The 23,279-nt window shown below is 39.8% G+C and overlaps 1 protein-coding gene across 1 annotated transcript in view; it reads left to right on the top strand.

Moving 5' to 3' along the window:
* aff2 (AF4/FMR2 family, member 2) overlaps window positions 1-23,279 on the top strand; it is a 169,061-nt gene that overhangs the window by 130,421 nt on the left and 15,361 nt on the right. Inside the window, exons 10-15 of the mRNA XM_079480599.1 lie at window positions 14,607-14,769; window positions 17,153-18,199; window positions 18,745-18,860; window positions 20,800-21,055; window positions 21,466-21,602; window positions 21,722-21,785. Coding sequence (XP_079336725.1) covers window positions 14,607-14,769; window positions 17,153-18,199; window positions 18,745-18,860; window positions 20,800-21,055; window positions 21,466-21,602; window positions 21,722-21,785 — 1,783 coding nt within the window. The remainder of the gene's footprint in view (window positions 1-14,606; window positions 14,770-17,152; window positions 18,200-18,744; window positions 18,861-20,799; window positions 21,056-21,465; window positions 21,603-21,721; window positions 21,786-23,279) is intronic.

The raw sequence follows: 23,279 nt of genomic DNA, 5'->3' as shown, positions 1-23,279 counted from the left end.
AACAACAGAAATAAATGATCTGACGAAATCATTAAACTTTGTGTATTTTATGTGGTTAATTGGTCTTCTCGCGCAGTTGTGAAATGAGACCAATGAACAGGGATTTATCCGTCACCCACTTTTTTCTGGCAGCAGTCTGTATGTCACTATTTGCATTTCGCGTGGGCGACAGCTCTCCGTAAGTTAACGCCCGGCACTCGCCTGTGTTTATGCTACTCCATCTGGCTTTGACAAATAACTTCATGTGCCAGCGGCGGAGCTCAACCACACAGGGTTTTGTAAATACTTAATAGTGACGAGCTTGTCAATATCCAGCAGGTTTGACTGGGATTGCCTAAGCTGCCCCTCTGGGTACTCATTTCTCCCATAATCCCTCGCTCTGCTCTTCAGCTGTCAATCAAAACCGAGGATGCACAGGAGAACTTCGATAACGCAGGCAAAAGAACACAGTGGATATTCTGGCACTGACAAGAACAAGGAGCATAAAGCAAGACAGTAGCGGTTGTGTGTGCTCCAATACACAGTTTAATGCATCAACGACCATACATGTTTGTACCATGTCTGAATACCATAAAGTTCTTTAAATCACTTGGAGTGTCATGTGATTTACAAATTCTATGGTATATGAATATCAGTACCAAGCATTCATAAGAAATACAATAATCTGGCCTTATTTGCACCGCAGTCTAGCTGCAAACTCTGCCTGGACAGTGTCCCGATACTGGCGGGGAACATGTAGTATTAAGCATTGAATAGATGCTCCTACACAAAGGCTTTTGTGGGATGATAATTGAGCTTCATTAGCGATTAGGAGCAGCGGCGTGCTGCGGCTCAGGTGTCTGGGTCAGGTTAGCGCAGGTTAGCGTTAATGCGCAGTGGCACTCTAATAACTGCCGCATTACAGCCTTGTCGGAGCACAGCGCAGACGTTAGCGTGTGTTTCTCCCCGTGGGTGGTCAGAGACAGAGGGTTGCAGGGTTGTTTTTGTATCCGCGGGATGGCATACGTGCGAGGCGGTCGTCGCCGCACACACAATCAAATTAATTGGAGCCAAGACCATTATCCAGCTTGAATACATTAGCACTTCCATGTGTAGACTCAGGGCAATATCCTACCCTGCTCGTGTCTGTGCTGTGCTGTGTGGTTGTTTTGATAAAGCCGAGATGTAGAATGTGTTGACCCCAGTGTGATGTCGCCTGTTGTTCCTTTTTAGATGAATGCAAATGGTTCCATAAATAAGAATGAGAAGCGTGTACATGACTGACATCCAGACGCAAAAGGTGTTAATGAAGGTTGAAAATCAGTTACTGTGTTTGAAATGGAGCTTTACTGATACAGTTGTTTACACTATATTTCATGGATAAGATATTTCAATATTGATATAAAAGGTTTTGGTAATACGCTAGTGTAATACGCAGTCCAATTACACTTTGTTTTGTGATCTATATACTTTGATATTGCATTGTTAGGTATTTTGTTGCTACCATGAAGTCACCTGAACAAATTCTTAAAGTGACAGTTCACACAAACATTTTTATTCCGTCATTATTTACTCACCCTCTTGTCATTTCAAACCTTAATGACTTTCTTTCTTCCGCAGAACCCAAATGAAGATGTTTTGAAGAAATGTGGTAACCGAACAGCACTGGCCCCCGTTCACTATTGTATGGACACAAAACCAATGCAAGTGAATGAGGGCCAGCAAACAACATTCTTCAAAATGTCTTATTTTGTGTTCAGTGGAAGAAAGAAAGTCATACATGTTTGAAAGGACAAAAGGGTGTGTAAATGACGACTGAATTTTTGTTCTTTAAGGGAAGGTTCACCCAAAACTTACAATGTACTCACCCTTACCCCAACAGTTTACATTTAATCACCCTTAAGTTTTTCCAAACCTGTATAAATGTTGTTGTTCAGCTGAAAAGAAAGAAAGATGAGCAGGATGGGAAGAATGTAACCAAATAGTTCTGGGGCACTATTGACTACTATAGTAGGCAAAAAATCGACTGCAGTTGTCAATGGTGCCCCCAGAACTTTAAGTTTCCCACATTCTTTAAATGATCTTCTTTTGTGTTATACATAACCAAGAAATGTATTTAGGTTTGGGACAATTTGAGGGTGAGAAAATGATGACAAAACTTTCATTTTGACTGGTCTCATGAGTTTTTTGGAGATTTTGTTTTTATTATTGGCATTAGCATTTGTAGCATTTAGCATATTTGCTACTGGCATCTGGGTTCAATTTGACAATTCCCAAATAGGTAATTTCCCAGATATTGTTATGACTTGACAAGACACGCCGGCAATCTACTGCATACAAATACAGTACATCAAATCGCTCAAAAATCTATATCCAAAATATTAAAAGCGCAGCAGTTGAGTTTGTTTGTCCAGGCTGTCCGTACACAAACCCAATAAAACTTGAAGTGCACTAAACAATCACGAGCACTCAATATATTCCTAGCTTGACGGGAAGTCTCACTATCCTTCATCATTTACTCCACAGTGTATTATTAGTCCATCAAGCCCAAACAAAAGGCCAATGAGAGGATGACATATATTCATTGGCATGCTAACTGTGAAGCTGAAGTCATAATCATGGTTGAAATGTTTGCTAATAGGGTGCACGGCTGTCATTGTGAATTAAGGTGAATTAAATGGGCTTTTTCTGCTCAGCTCCGCATCTATGCAGTCTTTTTAACACAAAGCTAAAAGGATGACTTGGGCATCAGAAAAACAACAGCTGGAGGCTAGATTGCAAGCGTTACACACGCGCACACACACTTCTCTCAGCTGGAGTTGGTGTGTGTTATGCTGGCTGGTCTTCTGTTGAGGTAATTAGACTCTCTGTAGGCCTCCAGCTCGCCTCTCTTTCTCACCCGAAGCTTCTCGCACTCCAGATTTCAACTCATTTATTGATGTGTTTTGCAGCACGGATCCTCTCTCCCCTTCAATTTACGTTTCTTCCTCTACTGTCAAAACACACTCTTCTTCACAGGCCTACACCCATCAAGTTTCATTTCATTATTTGTTTAATCATTCTTCCCCCAGGCAGAAAGTGTTTTAAGGGCCAAGTGAAAGACATATTAATGCCCCCTTGTCCGGTTGTGAGAACTTTGAGAAATGACGAATGTGTTTGGGGTGCAGACAGCAGCACATGCAGGAGACCAAAGCGATTCATATATAAACAAAAATCAAATAACACTGGTAGTGTTAAACTGGGTTCACACCAAACGCGAATTAAGCGTTTTGCGCAAGTAAATTACATAAAAGGCAATGCAAAGACTATAGATGCGAACTCGTGGCAGGCGGTGCGAGTGATGAGAAACGGTCAGAACGATTCTCGCGAACGAGTGTCAAATGCAAATTAAGCGTTTTTCACAAAGTAGATTACATACAGTCAATGCAAAGAGGCGAACTCTCGCCAGGCGGTCTGCGAAGGTTGAAAATATATGTCAGATCGCATCATTCACGCGACAATAACAACATTTTCCCACAAGTAATCATATGAGTGTCACAGGATTGTTTGCGTTTGGTGTGAACCCAGCATTACACTGTTGATATCTATAAACACATTGAGAAATGTATTTTAATGTGTTGGAAAGGGTAAACACATTACTGCTGTAATTCCAGTTTTATCCATGCAAACAAGTATTTTTGCACCAATTTGTGAAGTTGAAATATTGTGAATTTAATAGAAAGACAAGTTAATGCTTTGTAACTTGATGTGTAATATAGTTAAGATGTGTTAAAGTCTCCTGACTGAAATGGTTAAACCAATTTTATCCAGTAGACTTTTATTGTTACTATACAGAAAAATTATAATTGTCATTTTTGCTTTGTGAATAATGTATGGATGGATCTGACTTGGTTTAATTGCTGTAATGGCGTTAGATGACCATTGGTTTCTGTATACGGTATAATGCCAAACAGTTTGACTTCCATTAAAGGATTTAGAACATAAACAGTGTACTTTCATATAGCTGATGTTAGATTGAGATGCACCAATGCTTCATATAACCCCTCATGCTGTAGTTTTAAAGCCGACACCATGCAGCATCTCCGCACTGTACCAGAGTTGTTTATACGGCTGAATATAAAGGCCCCATGAGCAACAATGTGCAAATTGCTGCTTCATTAGATTTCCAGCAGTTCTTAGAATGAGTGTGTCAGCATTTGAGGCTCCGCTGGTCCCAGCTGGGCCGTTTGTGTGTGTGTTGATAGTTTGTGGGTGGCTCGGCATTTGTGTCCTGTTGAAATAGTACGGGGTAAGAGGGCACTCTGGAGTTTGGAGAGAAATCACACCTGATCAAACTTAAGCAAAATCCAACATCCAAAACGATTGAACATCAAAAAAGATTGAACTTATAAAGGCAATCTAGTCGTAGCACAAATACTCATTTTATTGTAAAAATTAAATGGATCGCTTTCAGTTTATGCAATGCATTATACAAATGTTCATATAGTTGAAAATGCACAAAAAACAATACTCAACTATAATGCTTTCATATACTTTTTAGTGTGTTCATGTGTTAAAATGTATTATGGTTATAACTATTTGTATGGTTGATTTCAATGCACAAAATATAACAACACTTGCATGATGTATTGTTTAAACAGAAACTGAGCTAATATAGAAAAATGTAAATCTGGCAAACAGCATTTTAAAGGGATAGTTCACCCAAAAAGGAAAATGATGTCATGAATCTCTAGTTGTTCAAGACCTGTCTACATTTCTTTGTTTGGTTAAACAATGAGAAAGATATTTGGACGAATGCTTGTGACCAAACAGTTCTTGGAACCCATTGACTACCGTAGTAGGAAAAAACTGACAATGGCGCGGTCTCGTTTCGTAAGGCTGCTTCCTTGTGTCCTCCGCAGGGTCTCATCCTCTAAAGGATGCGGAATACGGAGGATTCTCAATTAAGAATTAAACGAGACATCCTTCTTATGGAATAATCGCTGAAAAGGAAACAGGAAGTATCACGTTGCTATGACAACAAGTTGCACTTGCACACCTGTCAAATGAATTTAAATTATTTCCACATGATTTTAAGAGATAAAGAGTTTCTACCCTAAACAATGTCAAGAGTTTAACAGATGTCAAATGTTTTGCCTTACTCAAACAATTAAAAATCACTAAACGCTTGTAAACCAGTTTACCACATATGCCTGCTAAGATTAAAAAAACGTGACACAAATTGTAAACTCTTAGCATTTAAACATCGCCTATTTGTTCAAATTTGCAGCTAATGACAATAATAACAGATGCTGGCCGACCCAAAGATTTGTGGGTTATCTCTAGCAACGAAGGCTACACCTTATGTGTCCTCCAAATTCTCGTGAAAGCATTAGAAGGATTCATAGGGAGCGTCCTACCGTAACAGACTTCAAATGAGACCTCCAGAGGTAGCAGCCATCGATAGTCAAGTGCCCCAGAACCGTTGGCTGTCCTGCGTTCTTTAACACATCTTTCAACAGAACAAAAAAATATGTAAAGTAATTTTTCCTACTATGGTAGTCAGTGGGGTCCAAAAACGGTTTGGTTTCAAGCATTCCTCCAAATACCTTCCTATGTGTTCAACAGAACAAACAAATTCATACAGATTTGAAGGTGAGTAAATGATGACAGAATGTTTATTTTTGCGTGAACTTTCCCTTTAAGGATGACTGTTTTTCTAAGATTCAAGCCATTTCATATATGCTCAACATGCCTGTACCAAACTAAGTATATAATATAATCTGGAGTAATATAGTACCCTACCCATCGCGTGTTGTTGAGCGTCTAAGTGTTTATCCATTAAATGTGTCATTTTTCTTTTTTGTTTTACCCATGAAACTACTTCTTGTTATAAGGCTAAACAACGAAACACAAATGCATCATCAAGGGAAACAATTACAGATTTGTGTAATTAGAGGAATATTTTTGCACCTTTTTCCTAATGGCTCCTTTAATCTCTCTTGGCCAGAGATCCTGTTCTCAATAACCGAGGCCTTCACATATTAATCATAGTCAAGCATTGCTTAATGTGCACAGCTTTGTTTGCATCTTAATTCATTTATGCATTTTTCATTCAGCTGTAATCTATTAACATCCCGCATCTCAATTCCTTCTGTATCCTTTGCTCCTCATCTCATTCACTTCCCCGCTACACACACACACACACACACAGATTGAAGTTAACTCAGGTTGAGATGAGATGTGTGTTGGGAATATCTAGAGGCAAAGCAAACTCCGAAATCCCTCCAGACATTAATAAATTGTTTACGGTGTCAACAATGGCATTTTCCCCTCAAAGGAAGCATCTGAAATCAAATCAGGCTCTGGTTATGTGATGTGTATATAATTGTTTGTCATTGTGCGGAAGTGACTGCACTATATTACTGCACTTCACCTAATGTCCTCCCCATTTTAAATGTTGCTTATTATTTAATATAATTAGTTTATTTCGCAAACACCGTTATACGCATGATACAACTGAAATGTAGTTATTTTTATGTTATTATTAATGATAAATGTACTGTATTATTGTTTTACCTTGGATATTTGTCATGATTCTGCTGCATCATGTCATGTTTCTCTTGGTTTAGTAGCAGGATCATGACATAGCCTCATGTTAAATGTGGAGAGAGACAATTATTGTTCTTGTGGCCTTCCATACTCTCTCCGGTCTCGTCATTGTTCCCATCCTCTTGTTACCTCGTTATTGATTAATGCCTACACCTGTTCCCCTCTTGATTTGCTCCCTTATTTAATGCCCTTGTGTCTTCTGTCTTGTGCTGGTTCATTGTGGTTCGTGTGGTGAGTTCATGTGTCCTGTTAGTTTAGTTATTTGTAGTTCATGTTTAAAGTTTATTGTAGTCTTGTTTAAGTGTAGTTAGTTTTAGTCCTGTCTTGTTATTGTACCCATGTCATGTTTTGCTATGTTACCCCCACGTGGGTCTTTGTTTTATTATTTATTAAATATATGTTAACCCCTTACCCGCTGTCTGCGCTTGGGTCCTCTGTCCGTGTCTCACCTCGAGAACCATGACAGAATGAACCAGCCATAATCGGACCCAGCAGACAGAGGGATCGTGGTGGCAGCAGTTGAGGTTGCCGGATTCCCCTCCAGGGTTAGAGGTTGCCGGACTCCCTTCCAGGGTCGAGAACGCCGGACTCCCTCCTGAGTCGGGGCCGCCGGACTCCCTACCAGGGTTGAGACTGCCGGATTTCCGCTCAGGGCCGAGACCGCCGGACTGCCTTCCAGGGTTGAGACCGCCGGTCTTCCCTCCAGGGTCGAAGCCGCCGGAATCCTGTGGCCACCAAAGATCCCCAGCTGGGCATTCCAGGTCGGTGCAGCTGGGCATTCCAGGTCGGTGCAACCGGGCATCCAGGTCGGTGCAGCCGGGCATTTCCGCCCGGTGGAGCCGGGCACTCCCGCCCGGCGGAACCAGGCATTCCCGCCTGGTGGAGCCGGGCTTTCCTGCTTGGCGGAGCCGGGCATTCCAGCCCGGTGCATGCGGCCATTCCAGCCCGGTGCATGCGGCCATTCCAGCCCAGTGCATCCTGTTCGTGTCTGCCGGCTCTCCTGTTCATGTCTGCCGGCTATCGTGTTCGTGTCTGCCGGCCATCCTGTTCATGTCTGCCGGCTAGTGTTTTCATGTCTGCCGGAGCTACCCAGTCCGTGTCTGCCCATGTTTGGACTTCCCCTTGGACTCTTGTGTGCCCCTTCCCTTGGACTCTTGTGCTTGCTCGTTTTGATTTATTGTATTGTCATGTTGTATTATGTTGCCATTGTCACAGTCTGTCTTGTTTGTGCCTTGAGGAGCATCAGGTTGCTGCTCCTTTAGGAGAGGCTTATGTCATGATTCTGCTGCATCATGTCATGTTTCTCTTGGTTTAGTAGCAGGATCATGACATAGCCTCATGTTAAATGTGGAGAGAGACAATTATTGTTCTTGTGGCCTTCCATACTCTCTCCGGTCTCGTCATTGTTCCCATCCTCTTGTTACCTCGTTATTGATTAATGCCTACACCTGTTCCCCTCTTGATTTGCTCCCTTATTTAATGCCCTTGTGTCTTCTGTCTTGTGCTGGTTCATTGTGGTTCGTGTGGTGAGTTCATGTGTCCTGTTAGTTTAGTTATTTGTAGTTCATGTTTAAAGTTTATTGTAGTCTTGTTTAAGTGTAGTTAGTTTTAGTCCTGTCTTGTTATTGTACCCATGTCATGTTTTGCTATGTTACCCCCACGTGGGTCTTTGTTTTATTATTTATTAAATATATGTTAACCCCTTACCCGCTGTCTGCACCTGGGTCCTCTCTCCGTGTCTCACCACGAGAATCATGACAATATTAAAAATAAATGTGCTTCAGAAAATGTATCATAGTGGGCGTAATCCCAAACTTTGTTTGTTTTAAAACTTTAAATCTTTTCTAATATCAAACTGGTCATAGGTTCATCCTGTTTTCTGGTTACATATCGTTGTAAATCCGCTATTAATTTTGACATTTAACTTTCCTCTTACTTAACCTCGCTTGCTTTGACGCATCTTATTTGGCTTTGTGGCATGGGAAAAAGACGTCCAAGACCGTGGAATTTGTTCTTTTCGCCCTCTCAGAATACGAGCCAAACGCGGGCCTGGGATTGTGTACCACCCTTCGCAATGGCCCTGGTCCTGCGCTTTTTGGAAAAACATAACTCCAAACAAGCAAAGCATAATTATGTGAGAAATATCTCCATCTGGAGCCTTGGGGGCTTTTCTCCGAGACTTTGACATTTAAAGAAAGCCGCATATGGAGTGTTTCTAAATCATCGGAATAAAACATTCAGTTGGTCGTTGCATTGGGGTTTTTATGGATTTTATGGATGGATTTATTTTTGAAAATTTGTTTTGCCCTTATTATCGATAATATTCTGCTGGTCCCTTTCACAACGTAGCTTGATGAGATTTGTTATAGATTAGAAAAAGATAACCCTTACCGAACATTTTGATACAATTTGATATATCAATGCATTGTCTGGGCAGAATGCTTCCATTAAAGGCCAATGTGGAAATGTCACCACTTTAGACCTTCAGAAATTGTGTCCTTCATAAAACACATGTTGATCCGTCAGGGCAAACTTCCTTTAACATAAATTGTCAACTTGTTGTTTCATGTAGTCTTAGTCAGTGGTGGAAAGAGTACTGGAAATTTGTGCTTAAGTACAAGTACTGTTACATTGCTGAAATTGTACTCAATTACAAGTAAACGGTGTCAAAAAAGTTATTGAGTAAGAGTAAAAATACTCTTCTCAAAAACTACTCATAGTACTAGTTAATCTGTGTTATTTAATTAAGAATAATTATTAATAATCAAATTTGGAGATTTATATAGAAAATAACTACTTTAACAAAAGACAATAGCAATAGAAGAACCATTTTTGGTTCCACAAAGAACCATTCAGCCAAAGGTTCTTTAAGAACCATCTCTTTCTTACTCTTTTATTATCTGAAGAACCTTTTTTCGCCACAAAGACCTTTTGTGAATCAGATTTTAAAGGTTCTTTATGGAACCAAATGATTCTTCTTTGGCATCACAGAACCTTTTGAAGCACCTTTTTTTAAGAGTGTTGGAATACAAGAATAGAAATGTTAAAAGATTCTGCCCTCCTGAGGAAAGAAAGTGATACAGAGTTTGGAACGGCATGAGGGCGAGAAAACACCCAGAATTTTCATTTTTGGGTGAACTAACGCGTTAATGAATCCACCATATGGTTTCATTGCCACAACAAAGCCAAATGTGTCCATAGAGGGGGACAGAGTGTTGGAGTTGGCCTGTCTCCATTCCTTAAATGTCTTTAAATGAGCATGCCCAGACCGTGCTACGGTACATGGGACGGGATACAAGAGCAGCTGGACATCTTTAAATTATGTTATGGAAATGTGTTTGACATCTGTAATTTTTTCAAATACTTTTTCAAAACCACATTTGAATAGACAGCCAGTTGCCTTAGGTGAAATTCTTGTTGTGTACTTAACTTTAGAGTCAGAATGACAAAACATTTGAATCAAGGACAAGACTTAATCTGAGCCTGGGAAACCAACCATCACACTTCTTAATACATTCAGTGTGTCCTCCGTGAGAATCCGATGTAAATGATGTAAAGCATGAGTCTTGCGTATTGAAATAGTGTAATAGGATATATAATGCGTTCCTCATGCGAACAGACCAATGAGTGGATGAAATAAAGCTTGTAATGCTGTAATGTATTTAAGGGCAAAGAAAAGTCAGTCATTGTTATAGAGACGTGTGGTGAGTTATTCTTCTAGTTGATTTATATAAAAATAATGTATGCACTGCCTGCTAAAGATACGGTGAGCTGACCCTGACGCTATTCCAGGTCTCATTCTTCTCATTTTCTCGCTTTATGATCTCACTTTCTTGCATTTACACATAATCAGATTTGGTGCTGATATCTTGCGTCCTGAATTTTTCAGAACATTTCAACTTATTGATGGAAATCATGGATTCTGGCCTCATTCTATTCCTTTAGGCATTAAGTCGGTGGTATTGACTGGTTGCCGTCCAGACTGGATGTCTGAAACAGGCCTAGTTCTGTTTCTAAAGGCAATAAAATCAAGCATCGGCTTCTGAGGCACGGCTCGGGTCTCTGCCTGCTCCGGTGACTGTGCGATTCATTCATCTATAATTAACCATTAAACTTCATTGAAGACGGGGTTGGACAAAAAAAGAAATGACAGTCGTGCCTTTGGATTTGAGATGAGAGACGTCAAGAATAATAATGAGAAAAACAGGCTCATTTCAGATAGACTGGCAAATAATTACGAGCTACAAACAAATATGAAAGAAGTCGGTCAAGAGGCGAGACTTTCTTTTATGGGGTCTGTGGTAAGGCCGATGCTCCACCGCTCGACTTGATCCACTCGTTGCCCTTTGGGTCTGTTGTGAATATTTGTATGAACTCAGGATTTAATGAGTCTCTTAAACCAGCTGGCTTCTCTTTGACAATGGTGTTACGCTCCCTCCATTCGAAGCTCTCTCCATCTGCGATTTGCCCATCAGACAGACCAGCAGGCTGTGACTATCTGTCACATTGATCTGAGATTATGGTATCAGTGTAAATACAGAGTAAAAATCGCTAGTCAATGGGAGAGGATCTCTTTCGGGTTGTTGCAGAGATGCATGAGCCATTGTTGGGTGTGACCTCCGATCTCCTCTTTTCTCTCTACTACCGGTATTAACATGTGCTTCGGTTAAAGAGGCGGCAGGCTGTAGCATTGCCTGTGTGTATATATTCAAGAGGAATTGAATCAGAATACAGAATTATTAGGTAGTTTGCACATAATGTCTGTGTTGTTTTTGCGCTTGTTTTACTAAAATCATTATAAAAAAGCTAACAACACCAAAAACCTACCAGAAAAGCAAAACTATTTAACACAAAGGTTTCACATTTACTTCTACAGATCAGTATTGTGCAAGTACATAAAATGTTGAAAACCGTCTCCTTGTACCACGATTCACAACAATAAGCTTATGATATTTTACGTGTCAAACAGCCTTTTTGGCGGATTTATTGACAGAAATGCAATATAAACATAACAATGTCTTTTGAGGTGTATAAAGATCGTACATAATGAAGCGCTATGTTTTTATTACCTTAGAATGAGCTATTTCTATCTACATACTGTACGCTGCGGGTCCCCTTGCATGGGATTCGCCATTTTGTTTCTACAGTAGCCCTAAAAGGACAAACTGTTCTGATACGTCTTCGGCAATGAAGCGAAAACGTGCCAACGTTATAGTTCTGTGTCAGCCACCGTAATGCTTCGAAAGGGAGGGGTGAGCCTTTGGTTGCAATTTGCTACCTCGCCGCTAGATGCCGCTAGATTTCATACACGGGACCTTTAATATTGTTTTGTTGATCGTTTATTAGAGTAATAGAACAATTGCTTTTATTGTTGACATCTTGCCTATGTGGACGCTACAAATGTGCACAGTACTTTATCCCTGTGTGTATATTAATCTGCATGTAGAGCAGCTTTCATATCCCCTCCTGCTCAGCATCAGACTGGAGACTTGCTTTGTTTTTTAGACCTTGAAACCCGAATATGTAAGTTGTTCTAAATATTGTTGCGACGTTAATTCATTAGAGTTGTTAAAGATGCCTTGCTTACGATTAGAGTTCTTGGGTTTGTTAATAGCGACGTGCATTTAAAGCCCAAAAATGTGATGATACACTGAGAGCAGATTTTGCACTCGCTGAACGTTAATAAGCGCCTTGACTGCTTTCACACGCCATTACTTATGGTTGATTTGAGAAATATATTCGTGCACTTCTGTATTTGTGTGTGGACAGCGCTTGTACGCTTAATTATTGAAGCGTTACGTGTACTGTTTCAAGACAGCTTGTAAAGAAATGAAATGAAATATTAACTTCTGCAGTGAAGGCTTGAAACATAACATAGCATTTTACTTGAATTATTATTATTTTCTCACCTTAACTAGTTTTTCTTGGAAGATAAGTGTTTTCAGACACTAAAAGTAATATGTTATCATTCTCTATTGTAGTTTTAGAGTGAAATGGTGGTGTAATTTAGCCCAGTCCTCCAGTCCCATGGGCTCCTTCGGGGCAACACTTCTTCCTTCCTGCATTCAAGCAACGTTTTCTGCTTTTCCAGAAGCTTCTCTATCCGGCCTGTTGACAAGGAGACTTTTAATTATGAATAATAATGATATAAACTTGGTTTACTTTTTATCCCAGTACATGCAGTACTATGCAAATCTTTTGTGGGATTATTCAAGTGGTGTATCACCACTGAGAAAAGTGACCACACTGGTAATTGTGCTGCATGGCACATTCTGTGTTACAAGGTAAACAATTGCGTCTGCGGTAAAAGGTTGTCCGTGTAAAAAAGACTCGTCTTTCTCTCATAGGTTACATGATATTCCACAGCTGTTAATCAAAGGTCAACATTATTAAAAGAAAAAAGATGGAGACAAAATGACCTTCTGTTTTTTCTTTGGGTCTGTATATGTGCATCACAACAATCAGTGGTATTTGCATAGACAAAGGTTACAGAAATTAGTTTTTTAACAGAATAGCACAGACATTCCTCACTGGGTATTTCCAAACTGAATGTTTATTGATATTTTGATGTTCTTTTTTAATGTGGATATATACTTCTATCCTAAATAGAAGTTGTCATAAAAGTTTGAGGTCATTTGCAGATAAGTGACTCTAAACTTGAGTCTGTATTTACAGTTAATGCTGTGATATTCAATTTATCGCTGATGTCCTTCCAAAACCTTGAATGTCCAAACTGGAAATGGAAACACTTTGATGTCAACGTTGACAAGCACTTTTTAACACTTTTTGTTGGTTAGATATTTGAAAACCCAGTGGCAAACATAAAGTGTGACTAATAATAGTGATTTATGGCAACAAAAAAGTGAATAAATGAAATTATGGAGATTAAAAAGCGTATTTATGAAAAATAAGCGATTTCATGTATTATTAAACTCTAATACCTTCTGCTTGTCTAACATCGACTGGAGGACAGGCTCACTTTTCCGTATAGTTCATCGTTATGTGTCGTATAACTTTTCAGATGCTATTCAAGACTGCTGTGTCACATTTTGGATGTCCGCTCATTTGCAACTTTTCACTGTAAGACACTGCATCCATGAACCGCTGGCCAATTCCGAAGACACCTTAAACCGCCACCATTTTATTTATCTTTTCTATCTTTCCTGTTTCCTGGCTAATGTTGTCCATGCCTCGCTGCCGGAGCTGTAGAGCAAAAGCGTGTTAGCCTGTCGTAACATGATCTCTAATGAAGCGTCAACATAAAGCCGTCTGTTCTGACCTTTGCAAAGGAATTTAATTTGGCTCCTTCTGGCATGTTTGACTCCATGTAGAACAGCCTTGGATGGCCATGTCTGAAGAAGCGCTAAGAGAAGTGTTTATTGGATTAGAGCTCCGTGGCCTTTCATGAGCTCATAAATAATGCCGAGCATGACTGATAACTGCGAGGCAGAGAAATAGCCACGTAGGTGGAGAAGTAAACAAAGCCTTGTCTTCTCTCTATTTATAGCTTTCTTTTTGTCTCAGGTCTATTATAAGTGATCTATCACCGCTTGCTTCAATATGGTCATATTGTAGTATCTTGCATCAGCTAGCGTTGACAAATGTATTATATGATATATACACAGTCGTCTCTATTATAAATATCAATATTAATAGAGATGGCGTAATAATACTAAGTGTGATAAACAGAATTAATTTGTAATCATTATTCACTGAGAATATTCACATCGGCTGTATTTCTCTGATGAAACATAATAGAATATTGACATCATGATATTTACTTATTGACATCCAACCTGCTCTTCTTTTCCATGTTCGTTTTAGTTCCAGCTCCAGCTACATAAACAAGTTAACTGCATTGATCAGGGTTTCTTACAGCTCTAGTACAGCGTGTCAAAGGATCGGCTGTTGAACGGCCGGTTTCTCTGTTTATTCAGTGATAACATTCAATGTGCATCAAACATGGTCTGTATGCACAGTTGATTTAAAACGATATGTCAGGTAAATAATGCTATGCCCTGTTTATTTGTCCATAGCCACCCTGAAGCCACTGCACGGACCGGCGAACCGACCGGTCACTCCAGCGGCGCATCGGGGAGCTCCAGCGAATCAGAGAGCAGTTCAGAGTCTGACTCGGACAGCGAGAGCAGTTCCAGCGAGAGTGAATGCAACCGGGCTTCCCGTGCCGCCACGCCGGAGGTATCAAACAACTCTCTACGCTTCAGCTCATTCAACATAAAACAATAATCACAATATTTTCATAATATCGCTGATTGATTTATATGAGGAAGTCCCATGAAAATTGTTTTTAAAAAATAGAAACATTTTTTAAATGAAACTTTCACGATTCAATTCAGCGTGATTTATATTATTCACAATAGAATTGATAAATACCCATGTTTGTGGTATTCTATCTTTAAAGTGATAGTGCACCCAAAAATGAAACTTCTGTCATCACCCTCTTGTCATTTCAAACCTTTAGGACTCAGTTTCCTCCGCAGAACACAAAAGAAGATATTTTGAAGAAAGTTCATAACCGAACAGCATTGGACGGTTAACAACATTTTCAAAATATCTTCTTTTAGATATAATACATATGAATTGTAAAAAAATTAGGATTACACTAGTCAGAAGATAATGAGAATTACAACAACAATAAATTCAGTGCGGTAATTGGAAATGTAATCCCATTACATTACGGTAATGAGAAACGTGCTTACCGTGAGTAGGATGGCAGTAATGTGAAGTGAAATAATCAGACTAGTCCTAAAATAGGCTTCATGTTTACATGTCACAAAAAAATATGAATTCCTATTTATTTTCATTTGAGTACGAGCTACAAATCTTTCAAATGCTCATTTAGTGTTGTTTACGGTACTGTGTCTTTTTTTTCTCAGCTTCTGAACGGCAGGTCCAGATTTCAATGAATAACAGCTTATGCAATCACTTCTCTTAGATGATTAATGTCAAGCCCGCTAACCAGAAATTTCAAAAGAACGGAGATGAATGTGAATAAGTCTAAATTCTCCTGGAGCTAAAAGCCAAGACGAACCAAGGCAGAATTCCCCCTTAGCTTTTCTCAGCATGGGTTGGGGGACGGATTTTTGAAAGGATCTCCTCAAAGGATTAATTGGCAGCTTTAAAGTTGTCCCGCAGTAGGCTGCCCGGGGCTCCCTAAGAGCATTACACAAGAGTAAACATCTCCCGGTTCTCAACATTGCCGCTTCTGTGCGTATAGTTTTTCTGCCTGCCAGGGTTGGCCGATGGGAATCTGTATCTTAGTTCTGCAAGCGGTCTGGTCTGCCGAGGGATTCATTCTGTGTTAAACTAGGGTGTGCGGCCCTGATGGCGAAATGTTGGGAGGAGCATCAGTTTCCACACGCTCAATTGTTTATTCATCATCTCTGCTGGCACTTTCTATAAAAATTTCGGTACTCGGTATTGGCGTAAATGTGTCTCTGACAGATGGAAAATGTAAAATAGAGGAGGAGATTACCTTTTGTCTCGAAACGTACCATCAGGTCTGATTGGGATGTGTGGCGAATTGAATTTTTACTCTGTGATTTTAATAGTTCGTATGGATGTCCACCCATTTCCACGGCTTTCTTTTCAAGACGATTTGCTATCATTTAGAAACTCATTCAAGACTGCGTTTATGGTTTGGAGTGAAAGATTTACGTTTGTCTCGCAACATAATGGAACAAAACAAATGGCGTGAGATAATACGCTTGCTGAAAACGTATCCACAGCAGTAAGAGTCGCGCGCAGCCATCAGAATGACACTCGGTGCATTTCCTCTGTTATTCAGGAGTTTTACGACTTCCTCTCTTAATGGCCTTTTCATCACTGCGCCAGCTCATTGGCCTGTGAAAGTCATATGACTGAATCAAGCAGAGACAGATGATAGCTGTGCTGATATGCATCATTAGAAATTTGGATTATTTTAGACGTGCATTAATTTGCGTTGTGTTGCCCTCAATGTATATATTGCATTAAAAATGTACTGTTACTGCTTCTACCTTTGTCACATTGGGTCTCATTCTCTACTAAGTGGGTATAAGAGGTGTCATTCTCAACTTTTAGCAGATTCTTACACAAAACTAAGATATTTTTTAAGAATGTTAGTATCCGAAGACTCATTGACTTGCACTGGTTTTGTGTCCGTACAATGGAAGTGAATACCGCCATTGTTCGGTTAACAATATTCCTTAAAATATCTTCTTTTGTGTTCTGCAGAACAAAGAAAGTCATACAGGTTTGAAATGACAAAAGTGTGAGTAAATGATGACAGATTTTCTATTTTGCATATGCACACAATTCTTCTGTTTTGTTCTCCTATATTAATTCATCTGAAATCTCAACAAACATTTTTTAAAGGTTCAAGAGCAATAAAGACACAGGAGTTGTCATAAATTCATTTACATAAGAGTGAAACGGTAAATATTGTAAGAAAAGTTGGTCTACAGGTGTCTGTGAATAAAATTGTAGACAGTGTTTAAATAAATGCATAGGCTGTGTCATGTGGAACAATACTGTATTTTAAATATGCCAAAAACTAAGCTGTCACATTTTTTTCGACCAGCCTGAGCCTCCTTCAACCAACAAGTGGCAACTGGATAAGTGGCTAAACAAAGTTAATCCCCACAATAAAGCACTAATAAACACCCAGTCAGATAGTCATGGGCTTAACAGCTCTCAGCCCGTCAAAAGCCAAGTCACGGAGAACCAGAGCACCAACAAGAGCAAGCCCACCGCAGCACTGGCACCAGCAGACCCCAAGGAGAGAGCTTTGCTCAGTCCGATCCGAGAGAAGGCAAAACCCAAGACCGGTCAGAAGGCTCCAGACAGCAAAAGCACCAAGGTAAAATCACCAGCCACAGTGGAGCTAGCCCCTCCCAGAAAAAGCACTGGCAAGAAGCAGCCAAAAAAGGTGGAACGTTCGTCCAGCAGCGAGGAGCACAATTGGCCCAGACCGGGAAATTCAAGTTCCACCCCAAAGGAGAAAGAACCTCCACCTTTAGATCCTCCCAAACCTAGAGGGAAGGGCCCTGGGGTCAAGACAGCTCCACGAAAGGAGCCTCGGACCACAACATCAAACACTGCATCCACCAACATTACACCAGTTCCAGATAAGAAGAAGCACAGGGGACCCAATAAGATCATCCCCAAGTCCAAGGAATTCATAGAAACTGAGTCTTCGTCATCCGAGTGCCACTCGGACCCTGAGGAGCTGTCCAAGGTCCAGCTTCCCTGTCCCGGTCTCAACACCCTAAACCTGAAATCCAAGGATTGCAACATTAATATCCTGAGTGTTAGTAGCCTTACCAGTACAAGCAGCACCTCCATTCCTGACCCAGGGGCTTCGGATCTCCTGGAAGAGCCCCTCTTTTCCCCTATCCCCATCGTACAGAATGAACTTTTGTCACCGCTGAGAGATTTTGAGGACATCAAGTCTCTTTGGGTTAAGATCGAACTCAGCTTCCTGTCTCGGATCCCAGGTCAGGAACCACCGGATCCTCCGCCGACCAAGGCAGAGTGTCGGGAGGTCAGCGTAAAACACAGACGGCAACAGTCACCTGCCCCTATCCCTGCAGAGAAAAACCCAGGCAAATCAAAAAGGAAACACAAGGCAAGTGTCATGAATTCTACACTTCATGTAATCTCGTCCAATGACACGTTTAATTCACAATCAGTTAATAATTTCCATGTTACCTGTCACTTTTATGTTACCATTATAGATGTTTTATGACGTAATCAATATGTTTAGACTTTGAATTGATAACCTCCTTAAAGACCTTCCTGCAATGTCAAAACTATTTCATAATTTGTTATTAAGCTGATGATTTCCAAATTTACATATCATACGTGGGTTAAGTTTCTTGCTCAAGAACACGTGGGTAATAGCTCTTCCACAACCATCAGTTACCAGCTCAGATCTTTAACCCCAGCTCGCTCTACTGTCATCATATGTTTATGTGTAAACGTGTCCTTGAGTAAGGCACTAAAAATGCCCTCAAGTGTTGCAATGTGACATTACTGTAGTCTGTTTCGACTTCTTTCAAGAATGTTCAGTCCTGGATTAAACATAGAGATTCATTGTTGAGAGTTCAACCTTGGCCTTTATGATTCTACAATGTCTTAAACAACTTGATTCTCTGCTGATTTCACCTGTAGTCTGAGCACTGTGATGTGATGAGTGGAGGCAAAAAGCTCCGGATGGACAAAGAAGCTCTGCTGCTTCCTCCCTGTATATCTCCCATACACAACCACAAGGTCTCCAGCACAAAAGAGTGAGTATTCTATACAGACTCATACATGTCTCTGTCATTATCACACTCTGCTCAGAGCTTTCGTCTCGGAAAGGCAAAGAATAACTGTTTTCAGTACAAACAAAGACAGATGGTAGGTTTCATTTTTGAGGAACATGTTGAACTAGCGTTAGATGTTTTGCTGGTCGTGGCAGGGTTAACTGTTCTTTCAAGCTGATTAACTTTGAAGAATTTCTGTCCTGCAAACCAGAAGCAATAAAACAAATGGACAAGGGATGGCTCTTCATAGAACATAAAGATGTAACTTAAATTTTCATGTACCCATTTATAAGGAATATGGGCCGTTACTGATATGGGCCGATTTTTATGGAGTTGCCCATCTTCACTGACGCCACTGAAATCTAGCTAATAAAGCCCTACAGTGTTTAGCTTCACTTTAAAATATGCTACCATTGTCCCCTGATGTTTCCCCACATGGCCGTACTCCACAACACTCCACGCAGAGATTTGCCAGCTTCAGTAGCTTACTCAGCGTTATGTCCTCTTAGAGAATGCTGGGATACGCAGAAGGGGCGACAGGTCACCCTTTGAGCCGCCAGCCTGCTTTGTCCCCCTGCATTAAAGTAATTTAACACTGACACCAGCACAACGGCTACGGCTAATTTTAGATATTCAATTAGTGTTAGGGCAGGATAGAGCCCATCAAAGACACACGCGTGACAGGGGTCGCGTGCACACTGCACTGCGACACGAGTAACAGCGAGCAGATCTTGATAATACAGTACCATCACCGCTATGCTAACGTCTATTACTGGAAGTGGTTAGCACCGCCGGCTATTTAGTGTTATCACCTGCTCAGTGTGTTTTATATCAGCACATTTTAGACAAGCTTAAAGCCAACACCCTGCGCTTACCCTTTTAATTGAATTAGAAAAGAAAAGAAGGCTTCAATTTATTGTTATTAACGGATGGGACGAGATGTTTTATAGCGTGTTTTCAGTGCAGAATAGCCATTCTAAAATATGGCGCTGTTCAGATCATGCAGGCGTTTTTATTTACTACTTGAGTTTAGACACTTTAGTGCTTGTGTAAATATCCCTCATCTATACAATCGCTCTAATAAAAGGAACTAAATTATTGCTCTTTGTGTCAAATGGCCTATTTGCCCAGTAGGCCTACACAACCTTTTTTAAACTAATCCAAGATAGTAGCACAACGTAGTATCAGTTATTTGAAACAAAATACAGAGTAGTAGCTTCTTTAAAGTGTGGAAAGGGACCTTAAGGCTCATTTACAATAAGCAGCTGATATCGTTTTTAAAACTAATTCTAAATGTAAGAGTCCACACAAGAGTCAAACAATGACAATTTGGGATCTGTTTCTTTCTTCCTGGTGTACTATAAAATACTCTTACAACACCAAGAACGATAACTATAAAGATACAGTGAGCTGTATCTATACTATAACTATGATTTTATTTGCATCTACACCGAAAATTGACAAAATTGTAAAAACTTTTTTGCTAATGCTTTTTTTGCTAAACTTAACATTATTAACTTATCCTCTGTGTGCATGAAAAGGATTTGACTTTATTGGACTTCAGTTTAGTGCTGACCCTTACAAAAAAGAAGTTTGTGTTTTGGTATACTTCTACAAACGTTCAGTCTACTTTTCAAAATTATTAGAATTTTTAGAAAAACGTTAGTTGTAGTAAAATAGTTGTGCACAACCGTAAACTGTAAAAAATGACGTTGTTTTTTGTTGTTTAACTTAAAGAATTTCATGCAAACTCGTTGTGTTGACTCATATTTAAATTTGAAGGCAACCAGGTAACTTGTTTTTTAAAGTTGAAACGACAAAAACAATCACTTTGATCAACACAAGATTAGTTGGCCAGCACTGGAATGGCTTGAAATGTTTCAGATAAAGACTTTTAACCCGTTCTCTCTTTTATTTTAAGTACGCTAAAGAAGCAGCCTCGCAAGCGGGAGGAGAAGCTGTTGCCCCCGCTGCTGTCGCCGCTGTCGGATGAGCCGGTGGGCCGTCAGCGAAGGAGCAGTGAATGCAGCTCCATCAGTCAGGAGGGAAGCATCTCCATCCTCCCCAGCACCCTGCCCTCCACCCGCACTATAACTGCCTCCACGTGCTCATCGTCCTCATCACACAAACACCGAAAAGGAGAAAACAAATCTTTCTCCCATTCCAAGACCAGCAATGTAAGCCTTTCGTTTACACCATGACAACACAGAGAATGAATGGATAGAGAGACAGACGGACATAAAGACAGGCAGACAGATGATATTTTATGCAGGTCTGATCTATTAAAAGTCAAGAACGTATTAAAAAAAGCATTGCACATGAGTGGTGAAAAAGTTTGTTCTTGCGGTGGATAATTTTTCCTCGCTTGAGGCTTGCAGCACATTTCCTTTGTTTTTGCTAAACTAATTACGTTCTTGGAAAGATTTCAAAATAGCCTCGAAGACAAGAAAACGGCCAAACTCAATCCAATTAAATGGCCCTAGAAATTAAAACACCCAGTAAATGCAGATACGATTGAGAATGAATGGATCATTTCGGAATTATTCCAGTTAAAAGCCAATTATATATTGTGTTCATTCTGTTCCAGGAGGAAGACGGTCACATCAAGCCGTCTAACAGTTTTTACGGCAACGGTCAGTCAGAAACGGACCTCTGGTCGAACACTTCAGCTCTGTCCATGGAACACGTGGAGCCAAGACGGCCTAAACTCACATTTAATAACACGTATGTTACCATAGTGACACAAAGACATTTCAATTGTACAGCAGCTGTCAAGTTATACATGTACACACAAATTTAATGTGGATTATGTAATGAACCATAATGACATCATTTCCTTTCAGAGTTCACAATGCAGATTACTACATGCAAGAAGCCAAGAAGCTAAAGCACAAGGCAGATGCTTTGGTAAGACTCAAGAGAGGTCTATATACAGTACACTTATACATGTATGTGGTTTTTATTTTTTATAAAATGAGTTAGGACTGGCAAACGATTATTCGCATTGAGAATAAAAGTTTGTGTTTACATAATATATGTCTCTATACTGTGCATATTAATGTTGTATTTAAAAACACGTACACATACATATTAAGGAAATATTGACATGTATTTATTTATATTTACCAATCATTTAATTTATATATACAGTAATCGTTTTTAAAATCTGTATATTTTTCTTAAATATACAGTATGTGTTTATAAATACAAAATTAATATGGACGGCACACAGACAGTGTACATAACTTTTAATCCGGATGTGATCAATCGCGAATAAAGAGATTGACAGCCCTATATGACAAATGCATTTTTATTCTTTAATGTGCTGAAACATGTGACTGTGAAAAATATTTAACCAAGAGAAATACTGTATGCAGAGCCGATCCTCCCTATACACAAACTACGCAGGTTGCATAGGGCCTCTGCACCACCAGGGGGCCCCCTTGAGTACTCGATCAAAAACACTATTATGTAAACATGACGCTATTTTTATAACTTGCGTATTAATACTTGATATTAATACTACATTTATTTAATTACTTTGACATAATATGTCTTGGACATCGTGTAGTGCAAGGCAGGTGACGGAAGTTAATTTGACGTTCGATAGTCTGAATTTAGGGACCGTCTCCAAAGTTACATAGGCTATAGATTAATATACACGTTTCTAACTTCAATAGCTTTTAAAGGGAATGACTTACAGTCACAGAACCAGCTGTACAGTGTTGTGGGTGTCAGCTATAATGCACTCCACTGCAATCCACTGTATGTTTGCACATGATAATATTTCATTTTTGTATCATCATATTTAGAGAATTATTGATGTTTTTTCGTATGCTAAGTTTTCTTGAGTAAACTACATTTATCATGTTTTGTTTTTGTTGATCACTCATTTGGTTAGTAAAAACGCATCGCATTTGCGTGTTAACTGTTAACAGCTAGATGGTTCCAGCACCACGCAGTACTTTAGGCAAAGAATTATTTACATTTTTATCTCTCATAGTTTACAATTATGTTTATCTTAATGTAACTATGACAAGGGCCCCCACAAAGGTTGGCTTAGGGCCCCCAGACAGCTAAGATCGGCTCTGACTGTAGGCAATTACTCATGAATTGATCTTTCATAGCTCAGGAGTCTTCTGTTTGGGTGAATGGTCATTCTTTTCATGAACTTTTAAAAGCAAAAATTATTCATGGCAATGCACAATATAATATTTTTGCTAGGAACGAAATGACTGTAATGGCGACTTGTAAGTGTGTAGGAACCGTGAATCACCTGTCAAATCTGAGTTCCACAGAAACTACGGAAAAGACACTTTGAGTTCTCAGTTTTTTGTTCAGGAGACGTTGAAGACTAAATTGGAACCTCTCGTTGCGATTTAGGTGAAACAACAGAGATAT

The sequence above is a fragment of the Barbatula barbatula genome, assembly GCF_947034865.1.
Source record: "Barbatula barbatula genome assembly, chromosome: 18".
Lineage (NCBI taxonomy): Eukaryota > Metazoa > Chordata > Actinopteri > Cypriniformes > Nemacheilidae > Barbatula > Barbatula barbatula.
This window is presented reverse-complemented; position numbering and strand designations above follow the sequence as displayed.